The sequence below is a fragment of the Strigops habroptila genome, chromosome 3, assembly GCF_004027225.2.
Source record: "Strigops habroptila isolate Jane chromosome 3, bStrHab1.2.pri, whole genome shotgun sequence".
Classification (NCBI taxonomy): Eukaryota; Metazoa; Chordata; class Aves; order Psittaciformes; family Psittacidae; genus Strigops; species Strigops habroptila.
The window spans coordinates 79,337,421-79,360,379 of NC_044279.2; the positions used below are offsets into that span (position 1 = coordinate 79,337,421).

The window sequence follows — 22,959 nt, forward strand, 5'->3', positions numbered from 1 at the left end:
GGCATTCAAAACCTTTTTCACCAAGGAAGAATGCAAAGTTGCATCTTCCACAGACACAACCCAATTCTCTGTTCCCTGTGGTAAAGATGGCAGCTCTCACATGCATCTGCAGCCTTGCTTTGCTGTCAGGCAGGATCAGCTGCTCTCTTGGCTATTTTGAATGTCCCTTGAGTTCAGGCACTGCTGCAGAGCAGGGGCTCTCACATCATGGTATCTCCATAACACTGAAGGGAATAGGAACCCCCTTATACTTCCTTCTGTTAGTTGCCTTTAGCACTTCCTTCCTTGAAAATCAAACCAGCCTCTCTGGGCAGCTCAAAATATCTGGGCCAAGTACATCACAAATTCAAGTCAGAGAGATAACACAGCAGGGACAAAACCCAAAACAAAACAACAAACAAGAGATTGCCCCTTCATAACATTATGCCTCTGGTTTCTGCCTCAGATGCCCCACCACAGTGGCTAAACCCACCAAAGTGGCTAAACCCACCAAAGCTGCATCGCAGAAGCCTTGGAGCACAGGAATTGATGCAGATCTCCTGGCTCCACCACCACTGTTGTCTGTGCCCAGGGCATCCTGAGTGCAGCACTCCGGGGCTGCCTGTGCTGTACAAGTCCCAGAGAGTATGGCAGAGCAACTGGAGAAGGAGGAGGCTTTTCCTGTGGCCGCCCTGTGGCTCCCAAGGTTGTTGATTAGGTGCAGAGCTCTGGAAGGTGCAGAGCTCTGGAAAGTGCAGAGGGAATGAAACTCCCCAGTGTACATAATGAAGCTCCTGAAAAGCTGTCCCTATAATTAGCTGTGTACACAGTGAACACGGTCAACGGGGACATTGCTTTTGCTCCCAAGCTTGTTTGCAGAACCAGAGCTTCATTCATATCCTGGTTTTTTCCCTCTAGCACTGAGGAAGAGTCACGTCGCTGTGCCCAATTCCTGCAGCTGTTTTGTCCATGCAGAACCAAGACAAGAACCTCAGGCACCCATGGACCAGGCCTGTTCCCCACACACTGTCTGGTCTGGACCACAGAGGTGCGTGACACTGGAAACATTTACAATGTCAAGACTCCTCACAGATGTCTCTGCAGAAGACCTTCCCACTTCACCTTACTACAGAGAAAGCAGTACAACCCTTCCTAGGGAGAAACAAGCTACAGCCATAAAAAAAGAGCAATTTTCCCATTGAGGGAAAGCAGAACGTTTGCTAGGAGATACTGCCCTGCATGTTCTGGGACTGGTATAAACCCAGGAGTTCAAAACCATCACACACCACTGACATGGGATGTTGGAAGGAGTTTGGTCTGCCTGAGCTCTGGGCCAGTGTGAGGTGAGCCATCCCTGATCCTCAATCAGTAGTGTGTGACAGAGTCTGAGATGAGACCCTGTGGCTCCCCAGTGCTTCAGAGGGGCTGAGCCCTGTGCTCACATTTTTACACAGCCGTAGGGCCAGAGACAACTGATCCTCCTAGCACAATGCCCTTTGCACAGGACACACGCAGTCCTGGCAAGCCTCATGCATTCCACAGGGAACTCCAATGCCAAAGTTTAGACTTCATTCATGCTCTTCTAGTCCAGCACTACAACCTCAGCCCACACCCTGGGGCTCAGCCACCAGCCAAAAGCAGCAAGACATTCTGACACTTTAGACTTCAGCCTGCTTCCCTCAGCATCTTTCCTGTACTTCTGCAGACCTTCTTCAAAGCATAAAAGCCACAAGAGCATCCAGCAGGTTAGAGGCATGTGTATTACCACTAGGCAGTCGCTCACCCAAGAGGTCATCTGGTACAGAGAGTTCTCTTCCCTGGCCCTACTGATGGTGAGGGCACGCTTTGCTCTGCTCACCAACAGCATCTCCTGAGGAAACTCACTGAACAGTAGAGAAGCTGCGGTGCAGCCACATGATGCTACCAGGCAAGGCCCCGCATGCCAAGGAGTGCCACTGAGAAGCAGTCTTCACTTGCAGCTCCAGGACTACCGTGTAAATCCAGTGCACCAAATACAGTGACAGGTATGTGAGCACCCTGAATAGTCTTGTGCTTCAAAGAAAATGACGCTTGAAAGGTTTGCAGAGATGGCTCACTCCAGCTGTCACATGAACACTACACCCATGGACCAAACCTTATGGCCTTGTAGGTTCCAGCTGATGATGGTGACACCTCCATTTCTGGGACTACATGCTAGTAGCACAAAGTCACTCTGAAATGACTGCGCAGAAGAGAGGACACCCAAGCAAAACAGTTCTATGGGCTGAGGGCAGGTGCCTCCACTTTTACCAGCCTAAAGAAATAAATATGCAGAGTGTAATGCCTCAAACTCACCTCTCCCTTGGCATCTTCACTGTTATTATCCAGCTGTGTCCAGAAGCAATACTACAGGTTCTGAGAGGCCACAGGTTAGGGAGCACTCAGCTGTGGTGAGGGGAGAACTGGACAGAGGTGGTTTGCCTCTCTCCTCTCCTTGCTGTTCCCCTGCTCTTTTCTGAACTGCCTCATTAAGGAAATAATTCTTGGCTATTTGTTGACCATGGAGCTTCTAAGATCCCATACTGCCCACCACCTTGCCTCTTAGAGGAAAGGTCTCTGGGCAGGGAAACAGTTGCCCAGCCTTGTCAACACAAGGTGCAATCCTGAATACTGTCTTGGTCACATCACTCTTCCTTGGAAATGTTCAGCGATTTTGATTCCCCATACCAACTGTTACAGCATTGGATTTGCTTTAGATAAGCAGAATAGAAGGGACAATAGAGCACTGGAGGAGCTAAGTCCAGCGGCATGGGAGACAGTGCCTTAGGGAGACAAAAGACTCATGGAAGAAGCAAGAGCTAACACGGGGCTGGCACCTGTCTCTCTATTGTACTGAGAGCCTTCCTGCTGTGGCCCTCATCATGGTGGCTGGCATTTATTTTGCATCCTTTCCAGCTTCTGACTTCTCCCTCTGTGGTGGGGAGCTGTGTTTGCCTCGTTTGCAAGAACAACTTCTTTCTATTCCCAGTTCTTCACCTTGGGCCAATCCCTGAGAAAGGGCTAAGTAAGATTTCTCAGCTCTACTCCTCTTTGGCTCCCTGTCCCAAGCCAAGTCTCTCAAGCCCTGAGAGACAATGCAGTCACTGTTTGACTGAAGCATCCATGCTTCATGCCAAAGGATGCTCAGCCAAGTATGAGGCAAGCCTACTGCATGAATCTAGTACAGCAGCACATAGATGGCTCGTACATCTCGCCTACAAAGTCCCCATCCCCTGTACACCAGCACTGGGACCTCTGAGGGATGTCTGAGGTCAATACACAGATATTAGCCTTTCCCTCTAATGTAACGTGGAGATATCCCCTATCTTGATATGCAACTTTCTACTGCCCTTCTGCCACAGATCCCATTCCTCTTAGCCTCAATCTGCATCTTAGGCTCTTTCATTTTTGCTGCACCAGCTCAGATCTGCTGTACCCAGTGCTGTTCCGATCCCAAACCTTCACAGAAATCTCTCATTTTGCTGGAAATATCTGTTGATGATGGGTACAGCTCCATGCAGAATGATTCTTAGCAACCAATCCGAGTGGTTAGGCATTGCAAGCCTGGTTAAATTCAGGGAAAGAAGATTTTTGAGCTTACTCACTCAGAAATACACAGGCTTCGTCCTTAAGTGAAAGGCATGGGGCGTAGGAAATCACATATTTGCATAAAAGATCAGGCTATTCACTTTCTGCTTTATTTAGTAAACTAAATGGAAAAGTTCATGTGACATCAAGCAACCAATCTGTGCCTAGTTTCAGGAGAAACCTGAAAACTGAAAAACGGTGGAACCCAGCATGGCACCAAAAGAAAAGAGAATGAGGGAAACATCTTTGGGAACTATGTGCTTTATCTTTGATATTGCCACTTTGCTGTATCACAGAGCTGGCATAGAAGGACACAGTGTGGGGCAATACCAAACTAGTGGAGTACTGAGAAAAGGAGAGCTGGAGCCAAAAAATTAGAAGGGAGAAGAGATTCCTAGAAAGAACAGACAGCATATATGTACAGGGCACGGAGATGGGAATCCATTACCATCTTGGCCCCATAATCCTACCACGCCAGTAATTCCTGAGCTGTGTAGCTCAGCAAACTCTTCATGCACCAGAAATAGATGACTCTGGGCACAGTCATCCTGTTGGCTGAGAAGGAATCATAGCTCCTCATTGGGAGCCTTCTCCTTGGGTTCATCTTCTCCCTAAAACACATTAGAGGAATGAAATCAGTTTTGATGTTGCTCAGTTTCTTCAGCATAGTGGTAAAAGGAAACAAACCAACTTAAATGCCTCCCTCTGCTGTCTATGCCCTGCAGATCCCATTTCAATTGCACAACTCAGGGTACTGACAGACAAAGCCTCTGTGCTTATAGGAATATGAGCCTTGACAGAGAGAGCTCTGAACACTGAATGAACAGGGAGATTAAATTGTCCCTCTCTCAGCAGAGACCTCTGGTAGAGTTCTGAGCCTTTGTCTGTATACTCTGTTCTGTGGCCTTCTTGATAGATTTCCTTCCTCTCCGTGGCACTCTCTCTCTGACCCTCTCATGTGCTGCCTTCCTAGTGTACAGAAGCGCCCTTCCCTCTGTCTCCCAGCTGCTGTTCCCAGAAAATAGACGCTTCACTGACACCTTCATACAGTTGCAGAGGTCAGTGAAGTCTTCTTGCTGTAGACTAGAAGGCAGAAATCGGTGAAGAAAGAAGCTCTGCAAAGACATCCATCTCTGCTTTCCTCTACATTTAATGTTTTTCTGATATCCAGGTGAAATGAAAATGAAAGAGGAGGTGGCGGGGGTGGGGAGGAGTTCAAGAAACTGAAGAGAGCCTTGTGAGCAACATCATTGTCCTACAAGATCCCAGGTTTCTGTAGTCTGTAAAAAAGCTCCCCTTTACCTTCTCCATTCTTTCTAAGAAACCATTAACGAAGTTCTGTACATGCTCAACAGAGACTTCATCCAGAGTCAAGATCTCCTGCTCCTCATCTGGTGCGTTGAATATAGCCAGAGCTGGCAGCTGGGACTTCTTCAGTTTGAAGAACGACATTGTTCGTTCATTGCTCTTCAAATTAATGTCTACCAGCATAAAGAGAATCTGTGATGGAAATAGGAGAGAAAATGTGAGCAAAACAGAAAGTGAGAGAGAGAACAGCCCCCCAGCAATGATCATATGAAGATTAACAGCAATGTTTTTATAAAGAGTTAGAGAAAGCCTGCCATACTCTGTTAGGACATCACTTCCTCTGCCACTAACTGCTCCACACAGTGCATTTTTCTGTATTTTATGACATCCAGTCTTACACTACCAAATAAAATGTCTTCTTTCACCTTCTTTAAAAATATATCTACACTATGGCAAGAGGGCAATTTCCACTTCAATTCTCCTAATAGTTGAGGAAATAAGATGTCTTTTGTTTTAGTGGTACATGTGAAAGAAGCTGATTATTCTCCTTGCATGCTATTTGGATAAGATCACATCTATGCAAGACCCAGAGTGGAAGAGTTAAAAGGTGTTTTGGTGTGTAAAAATCAAACTCAATTGCAAGAATGTGGGAGTGAAGTATAGGACAGCAGGAGCCTGCAAGGATAAGAACATGAGAGAGCCAAACACAAAGGATGCATTTAAGCGAGCTGCAGTGTATAGAAATGAAGATACAATCATTTAGGAAATGAGAGTTGGTGGCAAGACACCAATATACAGCCCAGCTCAGTGGAGGGTTGTTGAGACCTGGGGAGAGAAGCCCAACAGCGACTAAGGCAGGATAAGAACAACCTACAGTTTTCTGGGCTTATGAATAGTCTTGGAGAGCAAGATCAAGCCAAGGATTAGGATTCTGACATATGATTCACTGTCACAGGTTGCCCAGAGAAGCTGTGGCTGCCCCATCCCTGGCAGTGTTCAAGGCCTGGTTGGACAGGGCCTGAAGCAACCTTGTCTAGTGGAAGGTGTCCCTGCCCATGGCAGGGGGGTTGAAACTGGATGAGCTTTAAGGTCCCTTCCAACCCAAACCCTTCTATGATTCTATGATTCAATAGTATAGATTTATCAGAATTGGTGACCAACTCCATGGCTTTATTTTAAGGATAACTTTCCACTGAGATCTTACAGGTGCAGTAGGAATAGGTATAAATTTTAATTTTTTTAATCCGAAAGATTAACAATAAAATATACAGCTATCTTAAAGATCTTCATTAAATTTTCTGTTAATGTGTTAATGCTATATACAAACATTATATTTTTAGAAAAGAAAACAAATACAGCAATTGAAAAATTTAATCAGTGACCTGATTAAATAGATTCCCTTGGCTGCTGACATTCAAGTCAATGAAACAAATGTCCAGCTAACATGCACCATTTTATCTTCTCTTTATCCTGTGCAGTCCACTGGGCCTAGCATATTCAATGTACCTATGGACGTTGACATGACTTAACTTACAAAAAAAAAAAAAAAAGAGTCTAAAAAAAGGAAAATAATGCAATGTGAAGACGATGTGTTTGGTTCCCAGGCTGTGACTCATGTTTTTCTTTCTTTTTAATCAAGAACACTCCAGTTAGTTCAAAACCTTTTTCTTCTCTAAAAATAAACTTGGTAAATCTCAAATTCTTTATTAAATTTGTGTTCTAGAAAAACCCAAATATGTCTGGAAACTTTCCTAGGCAACAGGTTATGGGAAGGATGGATAGTTAGGCTGGTGTAAGGTTTAACTCCAATTAATCACTGCAATACAGAAACAGGAACAATACTTTTCACTAGATATGTGGTATTTACCACTTGCAATTTCTATTCCAAAAGCCAACTGTACCCCAAGGGCAACAAGCTGGTAAACAGACAGGTTGTGGAAACTTCTCCCACAGTGCTAAATTCATCCTTTTCCAGGATAAAACACCAAGCTAGAGAAGGGCCACAAATCTAAAGGTCACAGATCTAAGGACCCAATCTAAGAAACTTTCAGCTGGAGCATCAATACTTCTGTTTTCGGACTCTCCTTCCAACTAGCAAGCTGGAAACAAAGGCCAGTGTTGGAGAGAAGCACTTTCAGAGCGTTAGTACAGATGGTAATATAAATAAATATTAAAAAATATTCTTCACTTTATCAAGTTTCCAGCCTTTGTTAAAAATCCCAAAACTAAAAAGCTGTACATACGTTATCTATGAATATAGAGAATAGAGTAAGAATAAAAGAATAAAAAAGTTGGGGTTTAGAACTCCAAACACCTTCTTCCTTACAAAAGAAAACAATAACACAAAAACCACTGGGCCCTCAGCCAGAAAGGCTGAGATGTCATCATTCACAGTTCCTGACTTGGATCTCTCTAATGACTCACACTTGGCTCATGGAGTTACAGGATGCCAAAGCACAGCAAAAGTTTCCTTCCCCTCATATTCCAAAAATACAGGAGAGATGGCAATTGCATGTGTCCACTGTCACTTGAAAGAAGACACCTTAATGCTTATCCCATGCGTTTTAGAATGACACATTCCCAGTAGGTGCTGTGACGTGGCATGAATCCTTCTTCATCAAAAGGACGTGCACCCTATGCTGGATGTGCTCCAGGGGTCCTGCAAAACCTGTGTGGACTCAGAGTCACACCTGTGAGGCAGTCTGTAAGGTGTGTTGGTACTGAGGCCACAACTATTGGAAGCCTGGTCTCCTCAGCAGCTGGAAATCAAGCAAGTTTCTCAGTGGTGGCATTCCCATGATAGATGCCATCTGGCATTTTCTCATGAGGAATATTTTGTTCAGAGATTCCCAGCCAGCTCCAACCATAAAGAATGAATTCAGTGACCATGGAAAATTATGCAGGCCATGAGACAAGAGTTACCTTGCTAACATCTGACATCTAGATCTTAGTCTTGTATCAGCCAGTCATTTATGTAACTTCTACAATAAATGGTGGCAGGCACGTTATTCCACCTATTTTAGAAGGGAAGGAAGGACATGTCCTTCTCTACCAGTGCTGAAAGGAGCCTAAAGCCTTTGCTTAGACAACTTAGGAAAGCTATAATTCACAAAAACATATCCCGCTTACGATGCCAACTGTCACATCTCTGCTAGAAACCAGGAAGTTCCATTCCAAACAGAAAGTTCATTTTCTGTTTCATACTATCCTGTTCAATAGCTGGGTTGTTTGTTTGGGTTTTTTATTCTGAAATAATTTCCATGAAACTGTTTAATTTTGTAGCAATCTTCTTGCCTGTGTTCAGAGGTCTGCTGCTACAGGCAGTGACGGATCTCCTGCATAGAATAGGAATTCCTGACATAAATTCTCCCCTCCACACATGATATTATCTGTGCACTGCCACCTGCAAATTTCTCTTTCAGAAAATTTTGTGCACTGGTGCCACCTTGGTGCCTTGACAACATGATTCCTGGCTCAGTGCTTTTAGAACATCAAGTTCCTGGTAAATACTAAGATATGGAATGATGTTATTGCCCAAGGAATTAAAGTTAATTGCAAATATCACTGCGATGGTAGAAACCAATTTGATGTAGCTTAGTTTTTCCTCTAACAAAGGTAAACAGGAAGGATGATCAAGCCTCCTGTCCAGTGTTTGATTTTGAGCTTCATGAAGCTGCAATCTTCATTCTTTGAGGAGACTGTATAAGCAAAAAGATTAAGTTCTGTAGACTGAGTAATTTCTTACATAGCTTGCATAGTACATCAGAGCAAAACAAAAACATCAGCCAGGAATTTAAAAAAAAACAAAAAACCAAGCTATAAAAACAAGTTTACTGTAGATATTTTTACATCACATACACAATCCATATTTACAGGGTCCTCTGGTTATGGTTAGAAGAGGCATCTCTAAATATTGTCTCTCACAGTTCTGGGGCCATCAATGTCTGACAAGAAAAATCAAAAGTGTATGAATGACTGCCTGCAAAAGAAGGGGCACCATCCTTTTATTTCCATGGAAGTACTGCAGAAGGATTCTTAGGACTTTCTTAGAACCCATTTCTAAATAGGCCTATATATAAGTAAAAGGGACTTTGCAAACATCTCTACTCGAATAATTCGGACATTGTAAACCAGTTACATCAGTTGCAGCAAAAGTTGCCTTTGTAATTCCCAACATCACCTTATTGAAACTTCTACAAGCATCCATGAGGTATGCCAGCTGTAATTGACATGTTATGCTTTGATATTGTGGAAAGAATATTGAAGATGCTTACGCTAATTTGGTTCAGCAATGCAAACCCTGACATTTCCTTTCCAGTAGAAAGCCTGGACTCTTGGCAGTACTTTCCCAAGCACATTCCTATTTGATTGCAGTGGGATCCTTCCAAGAAGGGTGGTGGATTCACTCCTGAAGCTGCAGTGCCCTGAGCTCTGCCTGTTCACTGTTACCCACCCACAATTGTTTCAACTTCTGCTAGAAAAGTACCATATTCTTAATCTTATCAGCTCTTGATGGCTTAGCATCACCTAACCTTCACATTTTCTTCTTCAGGAAACAACTGCTTTAAGACATTGCTGCTCAGGGTGCAGGTCAGTCTGTTTTCAAGTAACAGTCCTCACCATACAGCCTCATGGATCCTCCAGCTGAAAAGCTCAGCTTCCTCTCAGGCAAAAATGAAAAGATCATAAACCAGAGATGAAGGGACTATAATCCAGGAACTGGCAGATGAATCATTTCCTCGTGATCCATTAACAATTGGACTTGATGATCTTATGGATCTTTTCCAACCTAAATGATTCAATTTTCTTTGGTTTTCTTAATTCTTTGGGGTCAGCCACTCAGCAGGAGCAGTTCCACTTCATCTCTCCATCAATGCGAGCAACAAGTTTCTCCTCTCCCTCCAACTGGTGACGACAATGACAAGGACTCCTCTTCCCTCAGAGCAAAGTAGAGATGTGTGAAAGGATTGGTACCCCTTCTCCTGCTTGGGAAAGCTCTCAAGGCTCTGTTTGTGTTCTGCACTGGCTTGTAGAGAAGTTGCAACACGCACCAAGTCTCCCCACTCTGTTCTGGCACTCTGCAGTCACTGTAAAGCACTGATGAATGCAGTGGTACATGCTCACAGGGAGTCTGAACACCTCTCTACTGCACAATGATTCCTTGCTTAAACTATTGACAGCACTAACCCCACCGCACAAACAAGTCTTTCATCAGCAGCCCACAGGCTGTGAATTATTCACTGGTAATCCTGAATAAAATTCAAGTCAAGAATCTTGCATTTATTCATGATCTGTGAGCTGCAAAAAGGCAAAATCTACTCAATACTTTACTTGTTTTGAAGTAAACCTGAGTTAACTTGGTGATCCTGGCAACAGATAACTCCAGTTAGAAAAATTAGCTAGCAGAGATTTCTATGGTATTGTGCAGTGGCTGCTTCTGACACCCAAACTAATCCATGTCTTTCTACATGTCAGAGCAAGAGACAAACCTAAGTGGGCATATCATTCTCCTTATTACTTACTATCTAGATCTAAGACCCAAACAGAGGGGTCCTAGTTCTCTCTTAATGCTTTGTAAGAGGGCAGCACAAATCACAATTTACTCCTCAGAGTGGCACTCCTTTGTGAAAAACAACTTACTAGACTCTAAGTCCCTTCATCTATATGTCCTTCAGTGCCACTGCAGTAGAAATAATTAGTCAAATCCCCACATCTTTAATCTCTATTTTTACTATGGGAAACTTCTAGATTGATTTGGTGGGAAACTTGCCTGGATGAATAACAATAAAAAAATGTTAGATTTGGCTTGCTGGCAACCCATAACTTATCTGGACTTTGGTAGAACATTTTATCCAATGTTTTGTGAAGTATTTCTAGGAAAATTATTCACATTTTCTCAGCTCTAGGCATGTTCACATGAAAAAAAAGCTAGCTGCAGCTGCTTCAGCGAAGCATAGTGATGCTAAACGGTAACGTGCTATGTTAGAGGAGTTAGCTGCTTGGAGGGGGGAGACCTGTATGAAACTGCTGCTCACGGAGGACAGTGCTAGTGGTGTCACTATTACACACATCTCACATGAGATGGCTGTAATTTTTCAGATTAACAAGTTTTCTTTTATCACTACATATTCATCAAAGCAAACCACTTTTGAAAAGACCTTTTGTCTCTGATGCATGGTTTTTGCCTGGTGTCTTGCCAGTGGGTGAGACAGATGGCAAGGTCCATAGTCTTGCCATAAACAAATCTCAAGACTTTAGAGGGCGCACAGCTCTGAAATGGCCCCTCCATTTGAGGATGATTATATACTTGATTTTTAATCTGCCCCTTCAGTACTACAAACAGATGCATGCAGATGGTCTTGTTCTCAAACCACAACTCTTTCCAGCTCCACACGTCACCCAGAAAGATCTCTTCCACTGCCTCTCAGCTCAGCCTTCCCTCTTGCTGTGATCTTCTGCCTCTTCCTTTCTAATCTTCTCCCTTACCCCAAATGCCTTCCTTTGCTTGCCAGTTCCTTCCTCTGTTCCCTGGACACAAATTCCCCTGTAATCCAGATGCTGGCAGAGAATCAGCCATGGGATGATTTACTATCTGGGGAGCTCTGCCCACAGTGGGGTGGGAACCAGGCAGAATTTCTCTGAAAGACCCCATCTATCCCATCACCTTAGTGTGGGAAATCTGACAAACCTATTCGCAAGTCTTTTAAAAATAGTTGTTTCCCCAGGATACAACCAGAAGGCTAAGGGTGAAGAATTACTGCAACATTAATTGCTATCACTGGTCACTTATATAATGCTCCTTGGCATCTTGAAGGCTGTATATACAAAATCATCTCTCACACCAGTGGAATGCAACCATCACGAGAATGAAGTGCAGCAGCTGTTTGTCATCTCCCAGTACAAGGGAACAAAACTGGACCAGAAGCAAGGAAGTACATAATGTCCCTCTGAGGGAGCAGAGGAGCAGGATACAGAGGATATTTTCCCCATAAGGAGGAAAACTGGCAAAAGGTGAACAGAGCCAATCCCTCCACTTAATTATCCAACCAATCCTCTTTTTCTACCACTTGGCCTTGCTCCCCTAATCCACAGAGAAGGAGGTAATGCCATCCCCATCCACTGAAGAAATCACTGCTCTCCAAATCTCTGTTTGGACTTACCTTTCCCTTGAAGAGCTCTGCTGCCTCCCGATATCTGCGCATTTGCTCGGAGTACTTTGGGGATGTTTTGTCTGTGATTAGGAGAAGGTGAAGCTGGAACGAACTCTGCATCACACCTATTGCTGTCTGCCGAGAACACAGCCATCACAGGCAGAGAGAGAAAAACACACAGGCAAGGAAATTGAGAACATTCAATAGGCATTGGTTGCAGCACTGAAGGGACATCGATCCTCATGTCTCAGCTTAGATTTCTTTGCAAATCAGCCTCCCAAACAGGACAGCTCTCTTTAAAGCAGAAGGGATCCAATCTGGGTGCTCTGTGGAAGTACTTAACCACATGACTGCTTATTCCCAAGATGAGAGTCTGAAGACCACAAGGATTCATCACTGGCCTCAGGATAGTCAGTGACTAGGAAGAGGGACTTCGTGGGTACAACAAGCTGAAAACTAGAGGGGCAAGGAAGATGAAAGGGAAGGCCGGTAAACACTGAACATAAGTGCCCTGAATCACTGGCACCCTGAATCACTGAAGCACCTGGCCAAAATGGGAGCAAGAAAGTGGGAAGGATTTGTAGTGTCAGGGTTGGTGTCTTTCCTTATTTCTTTAGTGTTAAGCTGTGTGTAGGATGGGGATGAGTCCAGAGTTTCAGCAATGCCAGGGCCTGGGCATTCTGGAGTGCTGAGGCTTAAAATTGCCTCTGCAGTCTCATAGTAGGAGACCTGGAGCCAGCTGTTCTTCATCTCCTGGGTAAAGGCCAAGTGGGCAGCACACAGTGGCCCTCTGTGAAGGAGACAGTGCTGGCACTGCCCATGAAGGTGCTGCACCATCTTCGGGCATTCACTCACTCACTCATCACTTTGCTTCTCCTTCTACCCACTTCCTGCGGTCCTGCAGCCTCTCCCTCAAATTAAACAGCAGCCCGACCAGAGCTGCTGCCTCCCCTGTGCCACTGAAACCACAGAGGTGCAGATTGTGCAGCTCACTGCCAGGGGGAGAAAAAAGTTTCCACACACTCCAGGAGTAATAAGGAAGGGGTCAGGGAGTGCACACTGGCAAGGGCCATGCATCACAAAGCACCTAGTTGTTGAGAGCCAGGACTCTGCCATTAGCCTCATGTTTATGAGGCATTTTGTATCCCTTCACTTCTCTGATGGTGTGCAGATGGGGCAGGGGAGAGTAGAGGGCATGCAAACCAAGGCTGGAGAGCATTAAAAGACCTCATGGGAGAGGATGGGGCTGAAGGTGAGGTTGAAGCCACCCAGCACCAAGGGTCATGACAAGTCTGGGCTGAGAGTGGGCAGGGCTGGAGCAGCAGCTCCTCCTGCAGCTTCACACAAAGGTGTGCCTGTCCAAGATGTGCAAGAGTGACCAGCAGAGCTCATCAACATGGCTGTGTCACATCTGACTCTCCTGGAAAGCCCACAGGGTAAGCATTGCCTAAAAATGCCTAAAGTATGTGGGAGAAACAGTAAGGGCCCCAGGATGGGGAGAGAAACTCCTGGCAGCACTCGGTGTGATCCATGTGACTCCAGCCTCTGCTGCCCAGCAGCATTCTTAGATGCAAACAGCATGTGCATTGAGAACAAATATTTACCAAAACCCAAGCTACATTAGCAGAGCTGGGAGGGTTTTGGGCTGGAGACTGCAGGAGGCACTGTCAACCCCAGCACCTTGACAGGACTCCAGAGCATCTGGAAAAAAAACTGGAACAACATCTATTCTGTCGGTCAGGGTGGAGAGGACCATCTGAACAACTCAGGACTTCTCTGTCAAGGGAGACAGCCTGGGTGCTGAATAGGATGCCATGGAGCAAGACCCCAAAGCATCAGCAGAAACGCATGAAGAAAGAGTCATGATCTAATGAAGTGCTAAGAGATGCAGTGGAAGCTCCAGGGGTTCAAAAGGCCTGGGCAATTATAAAGATAATGAGTAACAAGAGCGTCCCTGCTGATGTAACTGGAGTGTTCACTGCAAGGACACTGGGACAGGATGAGGCTCTTCTGTCCAAAAATACTCTGTAATTTTGAAATAATTTTTTCACATCCTTTATCAAGAGATAAAAAATCCAGTTTTTCTCTCTCTTTTTTTTTTTTTTTTTTTTTTGAGAAAACAACAGAACTTTTCCAGTATTTCATTGTGGAAACAAAATGTTGCATTTCGTAAACAAAATGCTCTCTCTACTGGCAGGCTGCACCTAAACTGGGGAATTTGTCAGCCCTCTTAGCTGAACCTTGGCATCAGCTTGAAAAGATATGGCTTTGAAACAGGTTGGGCCATTCTCCTTTCAGTAAATTGAGCCAGGTCAACACTGTTGCAGCTATCCAGAAGTCTGCGACAGACCCCATCAGCAATGATAAAGTCTCAGCCTTGCGGCCACTGGGACTCCTAAGACCTATTGAATCCACAGCAATGCAACCAGTGAACTGCTGAGATTTCAGAGGAGCCTAAATCCTTGGTCACCCTCTACAGCGGGAAAGAGCACTGGCACCCTGCCACTGCCAGTCAGATGGGTGAGCTAATGAAGATGTCCAACATGGAAGCATCCTATGTATAACTTTTTTGTTGTTGAACTGATGAATTCTGAAGTAAGGGATGGAGAGAATGGGAAAAATTTTGCTTGGGAAGTTTCCAACTGACTGTTAAATATGCCTTCAAATAGCCAGGTTTACGTTAAGCCATGTGTGCTGCTGGGCCATGAAGAAAATCTGCCTTCTGGCAGTAGGTCACTCAAGTTTCCATGTTTCTTTAGGCTTCTCAGTTGAAGAGAGGAGATCTTGCTGAGAAAAGTCTGCAGGCATGGCACAACAAGGCAAATACCATGCTGGGAGGAAGCAGCACTGCTAAGGAGTGGTAAGAAATGGAGCTCTTGGCCCACCAACACCCCAAATTTACTGGAAAGCTAAGTGAACCACTGTATCCCTTCCTCTCCCCACCCCACTCGCACGCCCCTGCACAGCGTTTGCTTCCAGTCCCCATATGGAGTTGCAGCAGGGCTGTGTGCCTTCTCCCATTCACACCATTGCCACAACCCTCACACACATCTGGGTCTGCAAACTCATGGACCAGAGGGTGTCCCTGAGGAGGAGGCCATGTGCCAGGGTGAGGGCTGTGGGGAGCTTGTAATTACCACAGGGGTGTACTCTGTCACCAGGCGAAGCTCGTTGATCCGAATGAAACGAGTCATCTTCTCAGCATCAATATCATTGTTGTTCATATCCAGATCTCTCCGCTGATTGTCTACCTGAAGACATGCAAAGACATCTACAGTCACAGCTGTCCTCTGCTCCCATACCCCCCTCCAGAGGCACCAATGGCACTCACTTACAGAGACACCCACCCCCTGGGACACCACCACCCTCTCCCCTCCACCACACAATCCCCACTTTTGGAAGCCTAGCACCTACAGAGACCAGCCTGCACTTCAAGATAAGGATCTTCCACCCTCTTTCAGTTTCCCAAAGACAAGGCAAACTCATGGCATTACAGAAATCACTAAGGACTCCAGACATCCCTACAGTATCCTCTCCTGATGCACTGGAGACAGCGAGGATTAGCTGATAAAATATTCTAGGTGTTGTGGGGAGAGATCACGAAATCACCTAATTCCTAGCATTGATTTTGGCTTTACATTCCTTTTCAAAATCTTTATCTGCTTATTCTATTTCTTCTGCAAGTAATAAACATTGGCATGGGTCTGTATGGATTTTCTGGAAACATTGTGCAAGCAGAAAATCTCTCCAATAAAAAGAGGACCTTTTTCCCCCAGTACAGCAGGGGGAAAAAAAAAAAAAAAAGGAAAAAATACAAAGCACAGCACATTTTAGCTTTAGAGGAAAATTCATCCTGCCACATATCTCCCCACACACCCCAAACTTCCTCCCTCCCCCCATGTGATGTGATTTTATTGAGGTTTTCATGACCTTGTAAACAGAAAAAAAAAAGCAGTCAACCACTGAATGACAGCTAAAGCACCTGAAGGGGCGGAGTTTCTGTGCAGTACATGCAGGACATGACTGAGTTGAGCCATGGGGACACTGGGCTCTGACGCATAATAGGATCAAAGTTTGGGATTTGAAGGCCTTCGATACACATGTTGAATGAGGTTCTTGGGGCTGAGGAAAAGTCCACATGCATACCCCATATTTTACTCTCTGCACCTGTAAAAACCTCTGAAAGTGCTTGTGTTAGTTTTTCCAGCAGTGTGCAGACATCTAAAGCCCTTTTTGCTGTTCTGTGGTCATTGGAAAGGTCTTTGATCTGGTAGGTGGCCACAGCGCCTTGTCTGGCAACCCAAACTGGTGCTTTTCAGATTGCACAGCCTCATTCGTCTCACAGATTTTCCTCCTGCACAAAATGAAAGGGCAGCTCTACTCAAGTAAATGAGATCAGGCCAATACGACACCTTGGTGGGTGAGAGCAGACGGGCCTTGGGAACCAATCTAAAGCACTCCAGACTTCATGGAAAGTCTTCTCTTGATTTTCATGGGCTTCTGAAAACACCTGATTTCTATTTTGGGATAATAACTTCTTAAATTTGTGCTCAACATTTATGATTTTAAGGAAATAAGGCTAGGAAATAGCCTGCATCTAATAGTTGAACCTCTAGTCAAAATGTCTTTATCGCTCCATATAACTAGCTTGCTAGCATCTGTTAATTATGTTCTTTGTAGGTCTATCAGTCCAGATTCCTCACTAGAACAAATCAGTTTCCCTTCACTATATGCAAAGTGTCACCAGTTAACAGCAGCCCATCCTACTACTGTAATTATGGTTTAAAGTTCTAATCATTCTAAGTGTTTCATGCTCTGCAAAAGCAAAGAAAAAATGAGTTTATGCTTCTGATTCACTGCTATCCCGATCATGCATCTTTGTATTCTTCAAATAAGTATTGGATTCCAAGTTCCTGTTTCAGTTCTTTTTTCTTTTCCTTTTTATCTCTGATCCCTTACTCCTACACAGTATTCAGCACAGAATAAAAGGCAAAATAGTGTATTTGAATAACTCAATTTAAGAAAAGCTGCCAATCAGATAAGTGAGTTCTCAACCACATTTAAACGTGACTAGTGTATTAGTTTCCTGGTTAGTTTTTGTTTTGTTTTGTTAGGATTTTTTTTTTTTCCCCTATTAAACAAGAGTTCAGCTGCAAAAACTGGACCGTGAACAAAGAATATTCAATATATATTCCAAATTCCCAAAATCCAGACATTTTCTTTTATCAAACACCCTCCCAATGCAATCATCCTCACTATCTGCCACAGCAAAAAACAAAGGATCTTTTCAGTATTTTTGGAAGAAAAACATCATGACTAAGAAATAAAATTGAGATGGGCGTCATTTCAAATTGCAACACCTGCACATAGCAAATAAAAGGTTAAATAAAAGGACCTGCCTACCTATTGCTCACTTTTAGATCAACCTCTTTGAATTATTTGGATAATGCCAGCGGTAAACATGGCACAGGAAATGATGAGAAAGAAAGGAGAACAAACTGGCTTTGTCCAGTCTTCGGCCAACCTGGATCTAGGACTTGGCCTAGCTGCCACATTTAGTTTCCCTAGTACACACAGTGTGTCTCCATTGCACTCCCCTTCCCAGTGTGTGCTTAGAGCTTTGGTGACACAATAAACTTCACTGGCTTTTAGGACACCTTGTGCAGCCAAGGGCCCCTCTCCTTCTCAGATACACCTCTCTCTCCAGTATTCTAGTGTCACACTAGTGTGAGAAGGGGCCACACCAGGAAATGGATATAACCAGTAGAATACTTGCTCTTAGCTTTTTTCGGTACTTTTGAAGCAAGTACGCAGCCCTTCCCAATATTATCTCCTTAAATTTCAGCAAACATAGCTTTAACTTCAGTGAGGCACCACCAAGTACAGCTGGATACAACTGTATCCATCCCTAAGAAACTGCAAAGCAACATTTTTAATGGGCCCATGCCCAAAGCGTATTTAGGGAATAACTGCAAATCACAGTGTAGCAGACAGAAAAAGCGTTTGGGACTTCTATTGGTGGCAGAGGACGTATGACTGCAGAGACCCAGTCCGGATCTGTTTTCAGTCACGATGGAAAAGTTGTGCGCTGAGTGAAGACAGCTTTTCCTGTCTGAAGTGATGCTTGTCAAGATTTGATATCATGCCTGCAGTGTTGATCCATTGTAACATGGCCTCTAAATACTCTTCATGTGTCTGAGGAGCCTTACCAAAACCACGGAAACCCCATCCAAGTAAAACTGACTTCCAGGCAGGTCACTCAGACACATAGACATCATTCTTTGCACTGGGTGCTGGGCCAGATCCATAGGGCAAACACTTAAAATGGAGAATCTTATCAGGTGTAATAAATGTTTCATATTTTGGTGATGGGCACTCTGCAAGTGAAAAGCAAAAGGCCTCTTTGGGGCAGGAAGCTCTACAGATGTGCTTTAAGGTGGGCAGGGAGTGACTGTCAATGATAAGCCTTTTTTTTTTTTTTTTTGTCTTGCTCTAAGGTGCCTGCCGTAGACAGGGACACCTTCCACTAGAGCAGGTTGCTCCAAGCCCCGTCCAACCTGGCCTTGAACACTGCCAGGGATGGGGCAGCACAGCTTCTCTAGGCAACCTGTGCCAGTGTCTCACCACTCCCATAGTGAAGAATTCCTTCCTAATGTCTAACAGATGAGCAGCTTTAAACTTCTCTATCACTACTACCTGGAGATTTCACTTCTTCTCTACCGTGACTGCGGGCAGGTCTTTAGCACTTGTCCTAGAGTCCCTCTCATCAAACCCAGCGGGCACGGGAACTCCTAAACCGAGGAGGTGATTATTGGGATACAGCTTGTTGCACAGCAGCCTATTTCCCGAGGCGGGAGCCGCTCGGGGGCAGTCGCGGCTCGCCCCGCCTGGCTCCCCGGGGTCCTCCGGCCACGGCGGCGGCGGCACGGTGGGTGCTGTCCCCCGTCACCCCCGACACGCCACGCCGTGGGCTCACACACCATGCGGAATAGCGTGACGGTGTTCGCCTCGACGCCGTAGTGGGACAGGACCGCGGGGCTGGTGCTGAGGCCAAAGGGCACCTCCGAGATCCGGCCGGCTGTCAGGCGAAACTGGGATGCTTCGGGGCTCTCCGGTTCCTGTGGAGGGAGAGGGAGGGAGCGTGCGGAAGGCGAAGAGTGACGAGCGAAGCCACCCCCGGAGCCCCTCCGCCGCCCGCCATGAGGAGGCGCGAGGGCGACACCTACCGGCCATCCGGGAGCACCGCCCAGGTCCGGCCCCCCCGCGCCGGGAAAGCAGGGGGAGGACCGGGAGGAGCGGGCAGCCGAAGGGCGGGACTTCATCTTTCCCTCCCGTTATTGCCTTGCCTGCGCGGTTGGGATGCTGCAGAGATCCCCATTACCCACTCGCCCCGCCAACCACCTCTCGCCCCCAAAATCGGGGGTGTCACAAGCGGCGATGCCCGGCGCGCTGTCGGTGTGGCAGGCACAGCTGGCAGGTGCCGCAGGACTGTGGGACCCTGGCCTTCCCTTACTCTGAACCCGCACGTCTTACCCACACACTTGTAGGTAACACTGTGATGGTGCGAAGCCCCAGAGTTCTCAAAAGGTAGGGGAGAAAGTCAGGATCTGGATGTAGCATGCTTAAATATATATATATGTCATGATATCATGGAATCAGAGAATCAGAGAATGGTTTGGGTTGGAAGGGACCTTAAATTTCATCCAGTTCTAACCCCCCTGTCATGGGCAGGGACATCTTCCACTAGATGAGGTCGCTCCAAGCCCCGTCCAACCTGGCCTTGAACACTGCCAGGGATGGGGCAGCCACAGCTTCTCTGGGCACCCTGTGCCAATGTCTCACCACCCTCACAGTAAAGAATTTCTTCCTAACATCTCATCTAAATTTACCCTCTTTCAGCTTAAAGCAATTCCCCTTTTCCTGTCCTTACACATCCCTGTAAAAAATCCCTCTCCAGCTTTCTCGTAGGTCCCCTTTAGGTATCGGATATACACATATATTTACGCACATACATGTGTGTATAAAATAAATATATAAAAATGTAATTTTAAGATAACCTTGATTCTAGAGTCAGTGGTTTACAATTTTTGTAAAAACACGTTGCATTAGCAGTTTCCTGGTTCCTTTATAAAGCTGTCTTAGACACATCCTTTAAAAAGTAGCCAATGCAAACACATCAAGGAATAAAAATGTGCAATTTCTCAGTAATTTGAGGTTCATTTTATTTCTTGAGCAAGAGCATTGGCTACAGCTTTAACCTGTACTAAAGCCTCCTTTGCTATTCCCATTCCAACCTTTTGAGTGATATATTTTTGATACTTTTTATTGGATTTAAATTCTCAAGACACAGGCTCCGCTAGAAAATAATTGGTTTGTTTTTCTTTTTAGTTTGAACCATCAGCTCAGCTGTTTGCGATCCCAGAGAGGATGGAAAACAAAATTCTTTCTTTATTCAAAATAAAAACACGTCTCGTGATCTGTTTTGGAAATACCAGCACATCGGCATGGCCCTGGTGAGAGCACTAAAGGCTGGGGTGTGAATAACCGCACTGAGTTTTGCAGCATTCCTAGGAAAGCTGGGGTTTAATCAGGCCAAGCATTGCCCTTTCTCTCAGACTTGCAGGGTTTCTGGAGCAGTATGCTGTTTTTCCATCATGGCATTCTGTTCCCAGTCAGGGAGGCCATGCTTATTATACAGGGAGCTTGCCGAGCCACGTACTGCAGAGAATTGAAAGGCTGCAGTAGAGAAATAATTTATGGAGAACAGAGAACATGGGCATTATGTGGATGAATATACTCTCAGGCAAAGGGCCAAGACAAGCCCTCACGGCACACATAGGTCTTTATCCACTGTTTAAACACAGCCCTGTCGTGCTTCAGGCACTGAATGCCCGACACGTTGCTGCCTGCTGCCTCGTGCTCCTGGCAGCCTGGGCTGCATGCACCAGCCTCCTGTCTGACTTTGTGGAATGAAATCCTGCACCGAGAGGCCACGGTGGCACAAAACACCAGCGGTTATGCTGTTGCATAGCTTTGCCCAGCAAGAACCCACGGTCCCTGCCACTGCTTAGCAGGAGGCTCTGTGCCCCAGGTACAGCCCTGCCACAAGCCCTGCCCGAGGGGAAGGAGGCATCTCCGTACAGTGAGATTCCCTTGCTGGTTTGCAGCACTGCAGCCCTGCAAAAGCAAGGAGCTCCAAATGCCTGCAGGCGCTGTAGGTGAGGCAGCTGGTGCTCTGTGATCAGCACTTAGCAAGGCCTCTGGGGCATAAGCTTCCAGCTCACATGCTTCTTGCTGCTTGCGCTGCACAGACACACCATCGGTCCTCACTCTGTGGTGGGCTTTAAGACGCCATTTGCCTACACCAAGGGCATAATGCCCTCCCTAGGCTGCCCTCCAGCCCCAGGCATGGGGCAGAAGAAGGAAGGTGCTTTCAGAAGGAGCTGGTTTTGAAAGGCTGAAGTATTTCCTGACAGAAGCGATGAGGCAGTATCTGGGCAGCAGAAGCCCAGAGCAGAGCTCAAGGAAAAGGGGGAAAAAGGTGCAACTTGGGGACCTTAAAAGTAATGAGGATCCTGTCAAAGAGGCCCCTGTTTTATGGTGCTCTAAATAAATATTTTTGTCTTGTTTCCTAAGGAAAAATATTCACGTTGGGAGCAAGGGGTGCATACTATCACTCACCTTTGAATTCAATTGAAGAGAGGCAGAGGCCTCAAGGGTATCAACTCCGGGGAACAAAGCAGCAAGGTAGAGAGACCATGCCTACACCGTCCCTGGGAGAAGCCTGCAGCTTGCGCCCACTCTTGGACTTCAGAGAACCTGCACCAGTGCTGCTTCCCAAGACCCAGCTTCCTAAGCCCCACCACACAGGCAGTGTCTAGCTCTGTCATTGCTGACTAAAGCAAACAACTGACATTCCCATTCATGCCTTGCCAACACTGTTTCTCTGCCACCCACATTCCTGTTCTGCTTCCCCTGCAGCACTTCTCTTTCTCTGGCTCCAGGGATGCTACGACCTCCTTCACCTTCCTCCTTTGCTTCATCTCCCTTCCTACAAACAAATCAAACTCCCTGCATTCTCTCTGTGGCCTGTCACGTAAAACCTCCACATGCCTGTCACAGCCCCAGCACCTTTTGGGACAGAAGCTGCCTTTGGAAGGTGTTTATGTCACATCCAGCCCCATGCTCTCATTAGGGTGGGACTGGGCTCGTAGCTGGTGGAGGGGAGGTGCTGTGAACACACCTGGAAGAATCCAATGACTGCCACCTCTGCCCCACTGATGAAGGCTTCAGCATCTGCAACGTTGTCCAACAGGACAGGTTTCTCTGCAGTGCTGGCTGTGCCTGGAAAGGAGAGGTCAGGGTTGGACAGAGGGTACACAAACAGCTCCCCCCAACATGCACGCAAGCATCCCACCCCTTACAGTCTCACCCACACACCTCTCCTGCAAGCTCAACAGAACCCTCCTGGGTAAGGAAGATTCCCCACAGCAGACCCAACTTTTCCCCAAGCCAGAAAGAATTCTCACTTACTGTGGGTTGCAGAGCTGTTGTCTCCAGCACACGCTGCTGGGGAGCCCCTGGTTAGCAGGATGATCAAGAGGCACAGGAAGATGGAGGTGCCCATGCTGCCAGCTTGCCCTGTCCTCGACATGGCACCCTGCTCCGCTCCTCTCTTCAGCAAGAGACACGTCAGCTGCTGCAGGGGCCCACAGCCACTCCCAGCGTGGTGGGAAGAGAGCAGCTGGCCCAGGGTGAAACCTTCAGCTCCAGAGATAACCTCCTGGCTTGGAGAGAGCCCCTCACTCTGCACAGGCAGCAGCCTTGGAGAGCCTCACCAACACTGCCACCAGTGCATCCTCACCAACAGCACTGGACACCTTAGCTACCCTGCACCTGCATGACCAGGTGCCCC

The 22,959-nt window shown here is 46.1% G+C and overlaps 1 protein-coding gene across 1 annotated transcript; it reads right to left on the minus strand.

Moving 5' to 3' along the window:
• Window positions 1-3,673: 3,673 nt before the first annotated feature.
• Window positions 3,674-22,849, minus strand: ERP27 (endoplasmic reticulum protein 27). Its single transcript, XM_030481029.1, has 7 exons — window positions 22,578-22,849; window positions 22,288-22,388; window positions 19,025-19,162; window positions 15,182-15,295; window positions 12,054-12,179; window positions 4,888-5,085; window positions 3,674-4,196 (listed from the first exon to the last, which is right to left on the minus strand). Exons 1-7 carry the CDS (start codon window positions 22,696-22,698, stop codon window positions 4,152-4,154), a joined length of 843 nt encoding a protein of 280 aa, XP_030336889.1. The 5' UTR covers window positions 22,699-22,849; the 3' UTR covers window positions 3,674-4,151.
• Between the last annotated feature and the right edge of the window lie 110 nt (window positions 22,850-22,959).

What these genes read in the sequence shown, in the direction of transcription:
- ERP27 (XM_030481029.1), bottom strand. Translation starts at nt 22,698, where the DNA reads ATGTCGAGGACAGGGCAAGCTGGCAGCATGGGCACCTCCATCTTCCTG. An exon ending in CAACAGCTCTGCAACCCACA is followed by an intron (nt 22,389 to 22,577) that starts GTAAGTGAGAAT and finishes TCTCCTTTCCAG; the next exon opens with GCACAGCCAGCACTGCAGAG. An exon ending in CCGTCACGCTATTCCGCATG is followed by an intron (nt 15,296 to 19,024) that starts GTGTGTGAGCCC and finishes GCATGTCTTCAG; the next exon opens with GTAGACAATCAGCGGAGAGA.